The sequence below is a fragment of the Manacus candei genome, unplaced genomic scaffold (assembly GCF_025592945.1).
Source record: "Manacus candei isolate 608988 ecotype Guabito, Panama unplaced genomic scaffold, ASM2559294v1 h1tg000113l, whole genome shotgun sequence".
NCBI lineage: Eukaryota > Metazoa > Chordata > Aves > Passeriformes > Pipridae > Manacus > Manacus candei.
In genome coordinates this window covers 2,066,349-2,080,874 of record NW_026138161.1, presented here as the reverse complement: position 1 = coordinate 2,080,874, position 14,526 = coordinate 2,066,349, and the positions used below count along the sequence as shown (strand labels likewise).

The following is a 14,526-nucleotide window of genomic DNA, read 5'->3' as shown; positions in this document are numbered from 1 at the left end:
AAGCTGGAGTTTGAGCAAATAACTGGCTGAAGTTGTTTACTGGGAGGTCTCCTTGCAGGCAGGCTCAGGTGGCACAAAGACATCCTCTGTATATTACCCAGTCTCAGAAAATATACAGCCCAGTATCCCCACTACTGCTTGAACATATCCTGGGTGGCATATGTTGTTGTGCCTAGGATTAACCATTTCCAATAGCTGCCAGTGAAAACAGGCTTTTCTTTCATGTTTCTGGCATCTTAAGGGAATATTCAAGCAAGGCTCTTCACTTGAGTTATTCTAGCAGTTTACAACTCACACAGGACAAACACTTATGAACACTTGGCCAAGAGAGAAATAATGAACAAATTAATTATATACACATAATTTTGGCATGCTACCTCTAATTTAGTAAAGATCTCTAAGGTGTCTGAAGGAGATAAAGCTTTTAAAAGTGATTCAGTCATTCCAATCTGTGTCTTGGCCAGATCAAGGTCTCCTTTCAGTTCTGCTGTGTTCACGGTGAGTTCACTGGTCCCTCGCTTCGTTGACAAGAGCTCTTTTATCAGCTCCATTTTTTGCACAACAGATGATCTGATGACCTTAAAATTGGAAACAAACATACATAAATTATACTGGATTAAATTCCTAGAATATTACAAAAATCCATGATAGACATAAAAAGAAATTAAATTATCCAAAGTCCAGACATTTCAATCACAGTTTGTTCCAATTTGTCTCTGCTCCCACTCCACAGACTGAAAAATAATAGTATTTAAGCCCTGCTTTTCTGAGGACAAATAATCTCAGTCTGTCTTTATTAGCATATGTACTGGTGCTGCTTTATTAACAAATTTATTTGTCGGTCTACTCCAGTGTCTACTCTGAGCTGGATTAAGGCCTTATATTCTCTTCAGCTGCCATGAAAAAGAAGGTGGCAGCTTTCTCTGTAGCACATCTCCCTGCAGTGATTCCATCAGGGCAAATTCCCCACAGTGACCCAAAAAACAGGCAAGGGCAACAGAGAGGTGGGGAGCTGTGGCTGGAGACTATTCACTGAGGAGCAACAGGTCCTTAACCTCATCCTTAAGGCTCTCACTGATTTGCACGAGGCAGGAACTCAGTGGGATCATGGCCACATGCTGAAACACCACCTCAGGGACTCAGGGCATCTGGTGTTCCCAAGGAACACAGTGTGCACAGCACAAGGTTGCTGAGTCCTTTCCTAAGCTCCTTAGATCACTTTACCCAGTGAAACTCCTCTGAGTTCACTGCCTGCTGAGGATAAACACAGAAATAGCCCAACGGGGTCAAGCTCAAGGTGCACCTGAGAGATACTGCAAGCAGATGCTTAGGGAACTGCTACAGGATCAAGGCAGGGTTACCATGGTCTTGAACAGTGGAGGGGGATTTATTCTTTGCTGTGTGAAGTTAACACAAAAGGATGATGAGGTCCATTGGGCCTTGTTGCTGGCCAGTAGCTGAAAGCCAGATATCACTGATATTGGCCTGTTTCAGCAGGCCTGCAAAATGACTGGGTCAGGCCTAAGTCCCAACAAGGCACAGAAGTGACAGAGGTCTTTGTGTGTAAAACGACAGGTTTGGTTCTAACAGCTTGAGACAGACAACAAATGAAATGTCACTGCTCAGAGCCAACAAAATGCCTGCAAAACTCTTTGGGTAGATTTAAGTCAAACCAAGGAATCAGTGTGGCAAAGACAATACTGAAGCAGGGCTGCAGGAATGAGTAATGACTTGCCAGCTGTAAAAGCTTCTTCATACCTGCAGCTCCAGTGGAGGTTCATTACTATTCAGAAGTTCTTCTATCTCAGCCACCGTGTTGTCAAATTTCTGGAGTTTCTGCTCTTGGACTCGTAAGCATGCCTAAAAGGTGGAAAAAACACATTGGTAACTATGTCTTCCCTCCCCAAAAACTACATTTCCATGTTTCCGTTAGAAAAATTACATTAAAATATTCTGATTCTGCATTTTGGCACGTATAGCTGTCAGAACTCATCCATGTCCTGATTTTCATTTTAGGAACACAAACATTCTTTTGTATTAGAGTCAGAAAAATTCTATATTTCTCAGGCAAAACAGTTGTTAATGTGAATCTAGCATAAATTTAACAATTCAATTATTTTGCTTCAAGTAAATTTGCAGAAAAATAATCTTAATTTTGCATTCATTTCTTGTTGCTTCTGTTAAAGGGATATTCTCAGATGCTACAGACAAAGGCAAGAACTGGCATCCCAATGATGGTATGGATCACACTTTGGTATGGATGGGATAAAATATAACACACGCTGTAAGCACTTTTTAAATATAAGTCCTCTGTATATTAAAAGACCTCTACTCATTTGAATGGATTTTGGAACAAGTCAATAATATGAAGGTAAAATGCCAACTTCAACTTATGAACAGGATAATCACATTATCTCATAACCCCAGATCAATATTCCAAACTCCCTCAGGCCAAAGCATTCCTTTACAGCCTCTGTACAAGCAACCATCAAAATGTGCTGCAGCCCTTAAAAGAGTTTGCATTGGCATGCAGGCCACAGGAGAAAGCAGCACTTTTCTTACACTGTTTATACTGAAATTATCTTTAAATACACAGTCAAATAATTAATTACTCTTCTTCTGTGACAGGCTTCTTGAAAACACATGCACCAGTGCTCTGCTGGGCGGTCACAAAAGACCCCGGGTTTCAACCCTATGTAACATGATACACATTGTAACAGTTGGGGGGCTTTTTTTGTAATTAACAGATGTTTCAGGACCAACAACAACAAAAAAATAATAATTAAGTGATAAAGGAACCTGATGCCCTCTGCACTTGAAATCATTTTACAAAAATACCAACGCACTGGGTTTATTTTCTCTGGTACTTTGCTTTTATAGCAGCTCACGGGAATGTGGTTTGTCTCTCTCTTGCCCTCTTCTCCTGCCTCCTCTGAGAATTACCCTCTCACACAGAGGCACTGGAGTAACCTCCACCTCCAGCACAGCCCTTCCTAAGCACGAGCAGAGTCACACCGGGGGCATGGTCACATCATGCCAGACTTGAGCAGCTTCCACGTTACAAAATGGCTCTTAAATGCAGTTTCCAGCTGGTGCCTTTTTGCTGGAGCCTTCAGGGACCTAAACTACCCCAGGTAAATTCTAACAATACACTGGTAAACACATTAATAATGTGACAAAATGTCCACCGTGGCAGAGTGGATATACCACTGTTTCCCTGTGAACATCCATACACAAAGAACACCTTGGCATTTTCCTGCTCTGCAAATTAAAACAAATGAGCAGTGCTAACAGTAGGAGGAAAGCTGCAAATAAGCATAATAAAAACCAGGGCATCTGTAACTTGTAAACACTGAGAAAAAAACTGCCTGCATATTTTCAAACAAGTGGATACAGGCTAGATATATGTCTCAACCCCACTCAAGTAGGAAATTATTTAGTAGACACCGGTTATAACCACAACGAAGCAGCACAACTGGTCCATTATGGCCCTAAAGTCAGAAATTAAAATATTTTCCCCTGTTTGTGAAGCTCTTCAATGCCACAGGCCCAGTGCATGTGTTTTTACACCCAACTGCATTCTGATATCAAGAATTAATGCTATAATCTGTGCAAAAAGGGCATGGGCAGCCCAGGCTCTGCTGATGTCTGCCTGTGTGCAGCCCTTGGAGACCCCCAGCAGCCAGACACTGCTAAGGCTGCATTAAGTTACACTGGGGAGCACAGTGGGACAAGGAGAAAACAAACCACTTCTGCAATCTCTTCCTGAATTTTGTGTTGCCCAGTTGTTTCTGATGCTCCAGTATCTTCACTGATTGGCAAGTTCTACCTAGAAAACTAATCATTATCCTAGACACACTCTTCCCTTTCTTCTCTATGCGCATGGAAATATGTGCACCACTGCACTCCAGGCTCAAGCTTTCCAGGCCTTCTCTTTGCTTATATTTATACAGCACAAATGAATGAGGGGGGTTTTCTAATCTAAAGGAGTATTTGCAGTGCTGCACTGACTGAAAACAATTTAGTACACATATATACTATCTATGCATCAGTTTCCAAGACCTGTATCCCCAATGACAGGCAATATCTTCAGTGAAACTACCCATGCAGATACAACTGCAAATGTTACAACTTCCTCTGCTTTTCCAGTGCTGATATTCCTAGGCAATGTTCATGTTTATAGTCCAAAGTCCATATCATTACTGTATAAATGAAGGGTAAAAAATATCTATTCAAATTACCTTCAACTGTGTGAGGTCCTCTTCGGTCAGGCAACGGTCTTCTGCATTCCTGAGCTCTGCATTTGCCCAAGCCTCAATTGTGCCAGATAAACTTAGAAGTTTGTCCCACAAAGCCTGAGCTCTTCCCAAATTATCACAGTAGTTTTCAGTCTTTTCATTGATCTACCAGGAGATTGATAGAAAACACACACAGATTTCAAAAACGCTGAGTTATGTTCTAAAAGCAAAAGCCAGAACAATAAAAATCGGAACGAGACAAAAACACCCACAAAAACAAGTGCAGCAAAGGGGGAAAAAAATATCTCGTGTCTTCACAGTAAACTGGTCATGGAGAAGATATTTAAATCCCTGCCACACATGTCATCAAACATACCAATCACAACAGCAGCTTGCCAGTTTTAAGGCAGGTTTAGGAAGGAGCCTTGCTCATTAATGTTTATCTACCCCCAGTAAATACCATCTAATCTCAGTATTGATGCACTGCTTAGATCGACAGTGGCAAACATTTCTCACCAAAAGCACCAGCATTGTAATTTTCCAGATTGTCTCCGAAGTCTAAATCCACAGAAGTTGTAATGGAAGCTTACAGATTCATGCAGAAAGCACAAATATTGCCTTTCTGCATTTCCTAGAATTATTTACTGCCAAGGAGTATCCATGACATAAAGCACCTGAGAGATCAGAAACATTACACCAGTAGACACTCTGCAAGCTTTGCTCCGGTAAACACTTGGATTTATCTCTTAAGAATCTCTGCCATATTGGACTTAATTTATTCCAAATATTACACCCGTGTCAGAATCAATTACTATAATGCATAACAGATAAGACCACCCTGATAATTTACTTTTTACATACATCCAGCCATCTGTCCACAATAACGTTAGCCTCATTCTCGAACGGAGGCTCCTCAAAGCTTCTCATTTTATTCAGCTGGAATTGCAGGTTTTTGCAGATCTGATTTATTTTGTCTACATCTTCAGAGTGATCATTGAATTCTTCTTTTGCCTCTTCAATCTGTGAAACAGACCACACAGATATTTACGAGCATGTTTGCTTATGACTGTTTATTCAGCAAAACAATTTTAACTGATGTGCAGTTCTTTTCAGCTTAGAGAAACAACAGCATTACACAAAATAATCTATTTTGTACACTATGGTGAGACTAGGAATGCTTCCTGTGTTGTTATAACCCTGTCATGCCGACAGGAGTATTTCCCTGCTAGAAATCCATATCATTCTGTTACTGGCTGCAAAACAGCTGAGTGGGAACTATGGATAATTTATTTCTAAGACAGTCAAAATCACGGTTTGCTTTAAAAGTCATTAGTGCAAGATCCAAGGGGACTATACATCCATACACAGAACCTCGGTTACAGAGATAAACAATGCACAACATAATCATCTGAGACACTATTACAAGTCTAAAAAATACCACCTGGCATTCTGATCCTCAGGTTTTGAACTATTTTTAAAAAAAAAAGCTTAAATCCTACTTAAACACAGACATCATCAAATATGTCACTGCCAGAAACTGAAACATCGGTTTTTCCTTTTTTCTGCTTAAACACTAAACTGCTCCTTTGTGTTTACTTGGAATGTCAGTGTTTACAAACAACATGGAAGTTTCCTGGAAAGGAAACACTGACCTCTAGTGCTAGGTACTTTGAAACTAGCAGCTCTCTTTATTTCCCAGAGATATTCTGGGAAATTACATCTTCCCACACTGACAGACAGCTGCTGAGCTCAGGGGAGGGACGGCAGAGCAGCTCTCACAAACCAGAACAAGGCAGAGGACCTTCTCTGCTATTATTTTATATAATCCTAAATAACAAATCATCAGCACTCAAGGACGTGACTGCACTGTGCCACAGCAATTTCAGAGCATTCAGAGATTCTGAGAGTAGGAATTGCAAAACTCAGGGTGAGGAGGAAGGGCTGTTACCAGAGAGGGTCTCCATACAAGCAGGGGCTGGGATATGCAGGCAATCTCCCCTGCAGCAGGAGCCCATGTGGTATGAAGTGCCCAAGGGTATGAAGCCCATGTGGTATGAAGTTCTTCTGGTTGAACCAAGAAGAAACCCTGCTTCAGCTAAGGGGAGGTGGAACACACAGACACCATCCCATTGCCTGAGGGAGGAAACCACTTACAGTCCTTCTTAAATTTAACCACCCCAGGCACTGCCTAAGAGCAAACGTTCCTGAATGATATAGGTGATGCCTCATCAGAAAGCCTAAAAATAGGATCTGAACAAGCAGTTATATAACCCAGCCAGGAAATGTGAAACCTGTACAGTAAAATGGTCATGATGGACATGCTGCTCTTCCCCTAATCCAACTATATCCAGTGGTTGTATTCATTTAGCCAAGAAGTTGGCTGCCAAATTTTTGTCTGAAAAGGTGGAAAACTTTAAACTAAACGAGGGGCTGTCCAGCAATACCTGCTCATTCAGTATGAATACCTCATCAAGTAATGTAAAAGTTACTGTAAATGTTTAACTGCTATCAAAGACAGCTTGGAGCAAAAACAACAGGACTTCATCCCATTTTCATACTAGATCCTAGTTCTTCCACGGGGTTTAGAGTTTTTTTAAATCCCTCTCATTTAACAAAACCTTGATTCATTAAGCAAAAACAGACTTAAATCAACTTAAAACAAAATAAGGGTATAGGGTCTCTAAATGTATTTTGGAAGCCAAAGTGAAAGTAAGGTCTTAACATCTGCCCTAAAGGTTGAGGGTACAAGGACAACCCTACATGTGAATGCTCCCAAGAAATGCTTTTCTTTCCACTAAGTTCTTGTTACTCACCTTTGTTATTAGTCTGTTCAAATTCTCCTTCCCCATGTAAGAAGTTTGCTGTGAAAGCACAATCTCCTGTTTCTGGATGATGCTGGTCAGATTCGTTTTGCAGCTCTGGTATTGCTTCAGGAGCTCCAGAACCCTTGCACACTGCTCCTGGCTATTAAAAAGAGACCTATTATTTATGCCCTAAGCATAAAACTGCAGCCTGAACCTCTTGTCTGCTTCCTTCTCCTATATTCAAACATGTGAGAAAAGGGGTGATGAACTGTACCAGTCATAAAGTCTGCAATACTGTGTGATACCTGATGTGGTATTCAGGCAGTTTTTGGAATCAGAAATGCCATTCAACATCACATGCTTCTGATTCAACATCTAACTGTGATGAGATCTGAGCAGTTCTGTTAATATGATACTCTCCACCTGAAAGGTGAGCTCAGACACCAGTACACTGAAATACAGTTTGGAGGAGATATCACAAAAGCTTGGGTGGTGGACAGTGGGAGATGCCACTTCAGAACAGCCTTCAGTGGGATATGAAAAGAGATTATTCCCACTGACACTGTGCATGCCATGAGAATTAACCAGAACTGTGTCAGTCCATGCAAAGCCTCTAGGCATCTTCAAACAACATAATGGAAGGGCAGATGCCCTGGGTGATCAATCATAGCTTTTCCCAGTCCCCACTTGCACAGACTTATCAAACCAAACTCCATTAGTCTTTTCCTGCATAAGAGACTGTTTTTCCAGCTGTCCTCTTCCATTTGTTTCAGTTTGACTTTTCTTTTTGAATGTGCTGGCATGAAACTCATAGCAAATACAGAAGACGCATCATTCCCAGCAGCAGCCAGGTTTTTCTTTGGGATACCAATTAAGTCCAACACTTCACTGCATACCTGCTAAATTATGAGACTGAGATGTCTTAAAAATATACAAAATATGAGCTTTGCCTACAAACTTTGACGTGCAATTCTTGGTTTAGTGATAGTTTACACCATCATAATGGTAACAGTTTCTACTGCATCAATATTTCATTTACTTTAAAGAAGGGTCTAAGGTTTTTCTGTTGGTTGATTTTAAAAGTAAACTTCTTACTTGTACAATACTACTTTAAAATGTAGCTTTTCTCCTTACCATTCAGCAAGCAAGAGCTTTGTATCCTCCCATAACCTCTCTGTAGCTCTGCACTGCTCATTTGCTTCCTCTGCCTTTTCCTCATTGATCTGTGGGAGCTTATTAGCAATTTCTTGCATAGGTTTCATTTCAACAGCAGCACAGTCCAATTCTTTTTCCAATTCTGTTAATGATTTTATCCTTTATTAGAAAAAAATGAAATACAGCCTTATATTAAAGTAATTCTTTGATATGGTTCACAATGTAATTATTAAGTTCCCTAGAAATTCATCGTGAGCTCCACATGCTATATTAAATGACATCATAAAAAGTCTAATTTGATCTTCGGTTCACATAATTTGACACAGGCCTTCAGATGAGTTATGCTGACCTTAGCTCTTTGAGAAGGTAATCCAAAAATCTTAAAAGGCAACTGGGTCTGTATGAACATAGTGAATCAGTTTGTATTAAAAGGTAAGTGCCTGCTGCCTATCTTACACTGCAGAGTTTCAGATCAGGTGCATCAGTGCACAGCAAGGGGACCCATTTCCCTCTTTGACAGTTTTCTTGCTGAAAACTGAGATCACAACAATCACAACCTCCTCCTATTTTTTCTTCCTCAGTGCTTCAAACATACACATAGAGAGCAACTCAAAAGAAAAGAAAAAATGGAGAAGGCTTCCTTACTTAGGCTGCGATGGAACAAATAAAACTACATCCACAGCTTCTGTCAATGCTCCACAGATACTTCAAATTTCAGTGCTCTGAAGGGGCCCTCAAAGGGGCCACAGGCTGACTTGGCTGAAATTATGAAATTAAAAGAGCTTTAAAAAAGAAATCACCTTTTCTGAATAGCTGGAATTGTTGGATCCTTCAAGCCTATTTTGTTAATTCTGTCACGTAGATCCTGAATGTTTTTAAGGAGTTCAGCGTTTTTTCTGGAAAAAATCTCATACAAGTCTCTTTCTTCTGTAAGCACCTGTTCACTTGGGGGATCATAAATCGTATTTAGCTTTTCAGATAAAGTCAAAACAAGGTTTTCACAGCAAGTCTTTCTCCCACATTCAGCATCTTCCAAACAGATATCAACAGTTTTCAGGCGTTCATCCAAATGTTTGGCCTCTTCCGCCATGTGAGAAACTTCTTGTGCAGCCTCTCTCAAAGTTTTTCCCTGTATTTCAGGTTGACCTGAGGGATCTGTGAGACATTTGATGGAAGACTGAATCTTTCTCAATGAGGCCATAAAAGCTTCCAGATCTTTAAGTACTGTCTCGCGGATCTGCATTTTATTGCTCATTTCTTCAAGCTGGTTTTGATAGTAAATCATAATTTTACTTGCAGCTTGCAGGTCTATTGGATTAAATTCATCCCTTGCTGAACTATCTAGGTGTTCCAACTGTTTGCACACTTCAATCTGATTTAATATGGATCTCTGTAGCTCCTGAAATTGAGAGAATGACCAACAGCATTAGCAAGTGAAAGAAAACATATATCTGGCACTCAAGTGAACCTATGACTGAAACCCAAATTATACTAGCAGCAAAACAAGTATGATAAACAGGGTAGTTAAGAAAGAAAACCTATTCTGGACTTCAGGGGAGGGAAGAAAAAAGAACAAAAAAAAAATCAAATAAAATGGTATTCCACACATGGGGAATTTGATCAGCACTACTGAAAGCCCAGCAATTTTTGCAGCAATCAGACAAGAAGGAGAGAAAGATGATGAGAGTCCTGGCACTGAAAGCAGCAGGCTCTCACAGCAGGACATCAGTCAGAGCACAGGCAAGCACGGCGATATTTATTACTCTGCCATCTTTTAAGTTCTTCATGTTATACTTTTGCAGGAGACTTACATGTATTTGAAAATCTCTTGGGGCAGTCTGTATGCTCTCTGGTTACAGCCCTCAAAGAGCAGTGTGTCAGTGTTGTGAAACTCCAGCTGTGCAGTGAGCTGGGCAAGAAGTCTGAGTCCTTCCAGCCTAAAATGGTCAGGCAGAGAGTGCACATGCTCTCTGCCCTACAGCTTGAGAGACCTAAACCCTACTTCACTGGAGAGCCAAGGGTAGACAAACACAAACTTTCAGTCCTGTGTAGCTGTCAGTGATCAAAACAATATTCACCCTGCCTAATGGACCAGGGCCTAGGCATTAGACATGGATAGCAAATGAACAATTACTGCATCCATGCAGAACTTCCAAATCAATCCCAAGGTGTGCTCAGATACTTCAGCAGATGTGATACAGGCAGTTTAGATCAGCTCACAAATTAACACCATACTATGTAAATGGCTCCACACAATTATATAAGGCAGGTGGGAACACTGTAAATCTGCATCAAAGGAAAGTCCTAACACAAGACAAAATGTTCATGATAATGTTTTTTACAGTAGAACCTACTGAGGGTCCCTGGTTGCCTCTACAGGAGCAATGACATTTAAAGCAAAGGCAGTAAAATGCTGTTACAGATTTTCAAAGGTTTAGGAAGTCTTGTCAGCAGTCCCAACCTCCTGAATGAAAATTCCATGAAACTCTCTACTTCCCAGACATTAAAACCTGTTCTGGCTAGGGTGTGGTCTCTGCATCGTCGCTTACCTTCAGTTCCCTATAAGCAAGATCACTATTCATCAGATTAAACTGCTGGATGTCCTTTTTCTTCAGCTGCTGATCCAATTCACAGAGAAGAATGGATTCATTTTCTATTGGCAAAACAATTTCCAAAGCAGTCCTTAAAGAGTTCATTCTGCAAGAAAGGTAACAAAGCATGAACTGGGAAGGCAAGCAAGAAAAGTCACTCTCCATTATACAGCACAAAAAGCCATAAAAATAATGTAATTGACTGTCTAACAGATCTAATCCTCCTCCTCCTCCTCCTGAGGTCAAAGGAGTTTTTCTTTCATTAATGAGAAAAGCAGTGTGAATCGCTGTGAATTTAACCAGAAGATGAAAGGAAATAACAGCAATATCTGGGAATATTGCACAGTGATGTTAGAAAGATCTGGCTCTCTGCTTCTTGGGGAGATTCACACTATCTGCCATGTGCATATGAACCAAGAAAAATTAAGAAAAACTTAATTTTACGCCATTAAAAAAGGTTAAAAGTTTGCAAGTATTTTCTGTAACACACACTATTCCCTTCAAAACACACACATTAGTTACAACGAACTATTCCTTAGCTAATATCATAAAGTGTTATTTTATACCTGGTATTTATAATATCCTGAAGCTCTTTCCACTCTCCTTGTAGCTTGTTTCTTGTCTCAGAGAGCGCAGCCTGCTGCACTTCAACCCCAAGATTTTCTAAGGTAGATGAGATGTTTTCCAACTGTGTCCAACCAGAGCTGATTTCACTCTCTATCACCTAAGAGATAAGCAGCGCTAATTGCATTAACATGATCTTGTTTTTCTCAGTGGACTGGACAGTTCATGATACAGTCACAAGAGGCTCTTACAAAAACAGTGAAAATATCATCTGAAAGTAGGAGTTTCTATTGTCTTTTTTTCCCTTTAAGATTCCATTTTCAGCTGCATGCAAATCTCTGGCAACTTTTCATGATGAAAATTTCCATGTCAGATGTATGCCTTGGCTACATTTTATAAAGGATTCGATAAATATGAGTCAGCTTACTTCAAGAATGAAAATATCTCCACTTAGCTATGTTCAAAAGAAAAAAAAAACCAACCAAATACAGAACTAAACCAAGTTCTGAGATGCTAGTTAAACTTTGTACTCCTTTCAAGCAAGGCCTTGAAAAATTGCAGTAATAAACCCTCCAGCATCAATACTGTACCCTTTGTCATCCCCTTAAGGATCTCACAAATCTAATCAAGTCCTGGAAAAGTTCCATTCCGTACATACACCACTGCCATTTGGTGGTTCAACTCTGCTGACTCCTCCAGCCCTGACCATCTCTATCACTTACCACTCTTGCCAACAGAAAAAGCTGTTCTCCATAGGTTTTTTTCCCTATTTTAGCCTGCAGGTAACAAACCAAGAGCCACCAATTTCTTCTTTCAGCAACGCTTGAAAAACTCCACTGCTAAGCAGGAATGCAGTTCTGCTGAAACCCAAACCCTTGATCTCCCTTACACTTCTAATAAACCTGGTGACAAGGATGCACTTTTTCCCTTGTAAACACAGAGAGGTGAAGGTTCTACATGAGAAAATAACAACTACATTTTTAGAAGACAAATACTTACCTGTAGTTCAAGCAGCTTATTCTGAAGGCATGAAGTGCCCTTTATTTCATCAGTAAAGCCAGATGCTACTTTATCTCTGCTGATTTGTAACAGTTCCTCCAGGTTACTTCTTTGTATGTTATAGCTAAAGAAAGAGGCAATCACTTTCAGAGAGAATATTACTTCTAATTTAATGGAACATGGTAGGCTATGGGACTTGCTGACCAACAGATTACCATGCAAAATAAGCACAGTCTATTGCAAATACATATTTTGATGAAGTCTCAAATGAATGGGCACAAATGAGGACATATTAAAGAGATGAGATATTGCTCACCTGGCTAATTTTAAAGTATGAATGTCTGCCTGCACTCTCTAAATTCAATTTTATGAATGTAAAAATGTTGGTTCTCTAAAAAACTTGTCACAATTTTTTTACCTTACAATATTTGAAGTTATTAGTAAGGGGGGTACAGACCTTTCTGGCCCAAGAAAAGAGCAGAAGTAAAACTTCTACAGCTATAAGTGTTCTTGCTATAAAATCCTAATGTTTGAAGCATTTAGCAGCTGCAGTGCTTCCTTATCAATTACAGAGAAATATTAAGTAAACTGTAGTAGAAAGAGAACAGAATTCTGCACAGCAAAAGTGCACCCTATGTTTGATATATTCAATTAAACTGTGAATGTCCAGCATAGTATCATCTCCTGATACACATGTATTTTATTTTCTAAAAATTACCTCTCTAATAAAGCTGGTATGGCCAAATCACTGTCTTCCTCAAATTTCTCTGCACAGCTTTCTCCATTGTGATGTTTCACATCTGGTTCCAAAACTATATCTGCAGCGGGTCTTGAGGTCTAAGTAAAAACAAAAAGGTTAACAGTGACCTCCACATCATGCTGTGTAATAACACAGTGAAGCCTAACAGACATCTGTGAACTTCTGAAGGAAGGAATTGCTTGACGTGTCCCAAAGGAGATGAGAGATACCATTCATGAATACAAGATGTGTTTAAACTCAATCATGACCCTAAAGAGCAAATTTCTGAATACTTGCAGCCAGCTCATTCATTCTTTCCACAGATACAGACAAACACCTCCAAGTCTTCATTATTTTTCCCTCCCTCTGTCCTCTGAAACTTGTTCAAATTACTGGGACACTATGGGGGATTTCAATAGGAACCCAGCTTCTCACGTGTCTTTCACCTGAAAACCATTTTCAGCAAAATATAGTGCAAGGTTGGAGATTCACATCTCCTTGGGATGCCAAGTCCTGTTCCTTGCATGTTAACTTTTAATATTTACTTAATCTACATTCACAAGTATAGGGGGGTTTTGATTTCTGTCATAGGCTTGAGGTCCTATCACAATGAAAATCGTAAGAGAAATAATCACTTTTTCCTTTTGGCAATGATCTCCCTTTGACAGAGCACTGTTCTTTACAAGTAAGTCTGGATTTCTTACCTCCTGTACCGAAAGGTTATCGATTTCTTGAGAAGAACCAGGCTCTTCTCCATTCTCAGAAGCAATAATGGAGCTCCTACAGTTTAAAAGAACGAATTATGAAATACAAAGGGAAAAAAGAAACCCTAGCCAAAGATTAAAAACATTGCAGCTGCGATGAAGGGTAATCAAACACTGTACTTGCTAGTTCATGAAACTTAATACTAAGTGTTTAAATGTACAGTTTGTCCACAGTAATGTCCATAGTAATGTCCTCGGTACCACATTTACACTACCACAAAATCTAGCTGTACAAATGATTTCCATGAAGCTACAACACATCGTGCCCTCAGCCACCCACCCTTTCTGAGGTGCCTGTCCTATCCCAGCACGAGCCAGCAGCGCCGTGGAAGTATCTGCCACCATTTGCTGAACCTTTTCTAGCTTTTGTTCACAGTCTGCAGTGAGTGTCTGTATTCCTGGGACAGTTTCTTCTGACAGTCTTCCCAGTATTTTAAGGTCTTCTAATGACTTCTGAAGTTCCCTCAGGCTGCCTTCATGTGAAAAAGAGGCCTAAACAAAGGAAAATGATATAATAAACTCATGTTAATTCATGAGGATATGCAATTATTCACATACATTTTTTCTACTTCCACTATCTTCTCGGATGAGCGCACTAAAAGTGTAAGCTGCCAAACCAAGAAAGAAACACCTATTTTCTCTCAATTCTTTCTCAAACAGAGTCAGGACAGA

The 14,526-nt window shown here is 40.0% G+C and overlaps 1 protein-coding gene across 1 annotated transcript in view; it reads right to left on the bottom strand.

Moving 5' to 3' along the window:
• SYNE2 (spectrin repeat containing nuclear envelope protein 2) overlaps positions 1-14,526 on the bottom strand; it is a 179,798-nt gene that overhangs the window by 117,633 nt on the left and 47,639 nt on the right. The window contains exons 23-35 of the mRNA XM_051769854.1: positions 14,135-14,346; positions 13,795-13,870; positions 13,070-13,188; positions 12,352-12,475; positions 11,355-11,512; positions 10,747-10,894; positions 8,998-9,596; positions 8,177-8,356; positions 7,052-7,202; positions 5,100-5,258; positions 4,242-4,403; positions 1,759-1,860; positions 378-578 (exon numbers count right to left, since the gene is read on the bottom strand). Of these exons, the coding sequence (XP_051625814.1) occupies positions 378-578; positions 1,759-1,860; positions 4,242-4,403; positions 5,100-5,258; positions 7,052-7,202; positions 8,177-8,356; positions 8,998-9,596; positions 10,747-10,894; positions 11,355-11,512; positions 12,352-12,475; positions 13,070-13,188; positions 13,795-13,870; positions 14,135-14,346 (2,391 nt within the window). The remainder of the gene's footprint in view (positions 1-377; positions 579-1,758; positions 1,861-4,241; positions 4,404-5,099; positions 5,259-7,051; positions 7,203-8,176; positions 8,357-8,997; positions 9,597-10,746; positions 10,895-11,354; positions 11,513-12,351; positions 12,476-13,069; positions 13,189-13,794; positions 13,871-14,134; positions 14,347-14,526) is intronic.